General features: G+C 45.2%; 1 protein-coding gene and 2 non-coding genes across 3 annotated transcripts in view; all 3 read left to right on the top strand.

Annotated features, from left to right (window-relative positions):
• c5 (complement component 5) overlaps positions 1-2,500 on the top strand; it is a 55,447-nt gene that overhangs the window by 4,736 nt on the left and 48,211 nt on the right. Inside the window, exons 4-5 of the mRNA XM_053325410.1 lie at positions 1,836-1,906; positions 2,036-2,133. Coding sequence (XP_053181385.1) covers positions 1,836-1,906; positions 2,036-2,133 — 169 coding nt within the window. The remainder of the gene's footprint in view (positions 1-1,835; positions 1,907-2,035; positions 2,134-2,500) is intronic.
• Positions 220-292, top strand: trnaa-agc (transfer RNA alanine (anticodon AGC)). The gene has a single exon. It is a non-coding gene; the product is annotated as a tRNA-Ala (tRNA).
• Positions 718-799, top strand: trnas-gcu (transfer RNA serine (anticodon GCU)). The gene has a single exon. It is a non-coding gene; the product is annotated as a tRNA-Ser (tRNA).

Genomic DNA, 2,500 nt, shown 5'->3' with positions numbered 1-2,500 from the left:
TTTTTGTCTTTGGTTCATCCACTTAGAAAGTGTACAAATTAGACCCTCCACACCTTCCGGGTGTGTGTAAAAACCTGTTAATCCATTGTGCTCTGCACGCGTGAGTTGGAGTCCTGTTCAATTCAGTCCTCCGCGTTCACATGACTACAAGCCAACGAGAAAAGCCTCATTTCCAGACTGCCGGAGAGAGCGATCGACAGTCTTGAAAGACTTAAGACAGGGGAATTAGCTCAAATGGTAGAGCGCTCGCTTAGCATGCGAGAGGTAGCGGGATCGATGCCCGCATTCTCCAGAAGGCTTTCTTTCTTTGAGGACGCAATATTGCCTTCAACTTTATTGTGCGCTGCAACAAAGAATTCATATGAAGAGAGCTCTCCTACATGTACTGTAAGCACTTTGCTAGCCTGATTTCTCTTCCCACTCCACCTTTTTTTTCTCTTAACTTTTGCATCAAGTTGAACTTTCCTCAACTTCCCTTTGGGTAGCGTTGGCAGTTTATCAGAGTTGGTTTGACAATGAAAGGCGTCCTGCTGTGTCTCCAGTGTTCACGTCTGTATGCGTGAACGGGCTGTTAGACTGCCAGCTATGATTCAATCCTTCCAAAGAGGTGTCTCACCTATTCACACCTCCAGTCACGTCACCTGACCTCACTGTGTTTCACAGCGTGTCCAAACACGACAAACGCGAGAAGATGGACTTTCAACCTGCTCGTTAACAGACGAGGTGGCCGAGTGGTTAAGGCGATGGACTGCTAATCCATTGTGCTCTGCACGCGTGGGTTCGAATCCCATCCTCGTCGCTCTATCCGCACATAACTCTGCAGTGTTTGAGTCTTACCGAGCACGCTGTCCACTGTGATTCTCACATCACTTGGCTACATTCTGTTTCACAGCGTGTCCAAACAAAGACACGAGAAAATGGGCTTTCAACCTGCCTGTTAACAGACGAGGTGGCCGAGTGGTTAAGCTCTGCACGCGTGGGTTCGAATCCCATCCTCGTCGCAGCAACTCCACTTTAGTCAGCTGTGTTGTCACGTCATCGAGCTAACTGGCTCCACCATCAAGGCCTGGATTTACAGCCATTAATTCAGTTCAGTTCATCCAGCCAAGGAGGCCAAATCAATCCACGCACCACTGACCAAAAGTAAGCCGTGTCCAAAGACCTTCCTCACATACCTACTAGGGTACAGACGGTCCAAATTGCAGGAAACTATCACACCTTGTTACATGTGTCCACTTTCTTTTACCCTCCCAACTAAAAGAGTTTACCAACCAGCCCTGTGGCTGTCACCACGTGACCAAGTTTCTGGCCCCACACAACAACTGCTGCAGCCAGGCCTTTACAGTTTATGGTCTATTTCTATTGAGTGGACCTTTAATGGGGCTCATACAGTCAGTCCACCAGTTCAAGTCCACTCAGTACCCACGTTGCCCACATTTAGCCCACATGGACCTGCTGGCTGGGATTTAAAAGACATTAGAGACTCAGCTGACCCGAGGCAAGACCATGAAGAAGAAAATCTTAAAATCTACCCTAAAACATCCTGGGAGCCAGTGTAAAGATGCTAAAACAGACTAAATATGATCCTGCCTCTTAGTTCTGGTTAAAAGGTAAAAGAACACAGTTATAATCACATAAAACTCTTTAACATTATTACCACGGTAACATCCAGAGAGGTGAGACATCAAACTCACCTCCAGACAATTATTCTGTTGTTTACTATTGTTGTCATGGAAACACTCTCATTGGCTCTGACTGGCCTGTATCGCCTGTGTGTGTGTGTGTGTGTGTCTGTCTGTGTGTCTGTCTGTGTGTGTGTGTGTGTGTGTGTGCAGTCAAAGTGAGGGCGTTCTCGATGAACCAGGAGCTGAGGCCGGCCAATCGCAGCGTGTTCCTGACCTTCAAGGTGAGTAATAATAATTAAAGGGTCGGTTTACAGATACAATAGGGCTTCATGCTGGACCACCAGGGGGCAGCAGCACATTACAACATGTTTGAACACAGTTTGTTTTCTCACCTTTTATTTCTTGCTCAGGACCCGGATCTGAAGACAGTGGACATCGTGGAAATGATTGATGTTAATAACGGAATCCCCTCCATGCAAAACCCCTTCAAGATCCCCGTCAAACCAAAGTAAGAGCATATTAAAATATTACAATATTACAGTCTGCAGGGTCCTAAAGGTGATTCCAGGCAGTCTGTAATGTTATTAAACTGATTCCAGACTGTCTGTAATGTCATTAAACTGATTCCAGACAGTCTGTAATGTTATTAAACTGATTCCAGGCAGTCTGTAATGTTATTAAACTGATTCCAGACAGTCTTTAATGTTATTAAACTGATTCCAGGCCGTCTGTAATGTTATTAAACTGATTCCAGACGGTCTGTAATGTTATTAAACTGATTCCAGGCAGTCTGTAATGTTATTAAACTGATTCCAGACCGTCTGTAATGTTATTAAACTGATTCCAGACAGTCTGTAATGTTATTAAACTGATTC

The sequence above is a fragment of the Scomber japonicus genome, chromosome 9, assembly GCF_027409825.1.
Source record: "Scomber japonicus isolate fScoJap1 chromosome 9, fScoJap1.pri, whole genome shotgun sequence".
In the NCBI taxonomy this organism is placed as follows: domain Eukaryota; kingdom Metazoa; phylum Chordata; class Actinopteri; order Scombriformes; family Scombridae; genus Scomber; species Scomber japonicus.
This window is presented reverse-complemented; position numbering and strand designations above follow the sequence as displayed.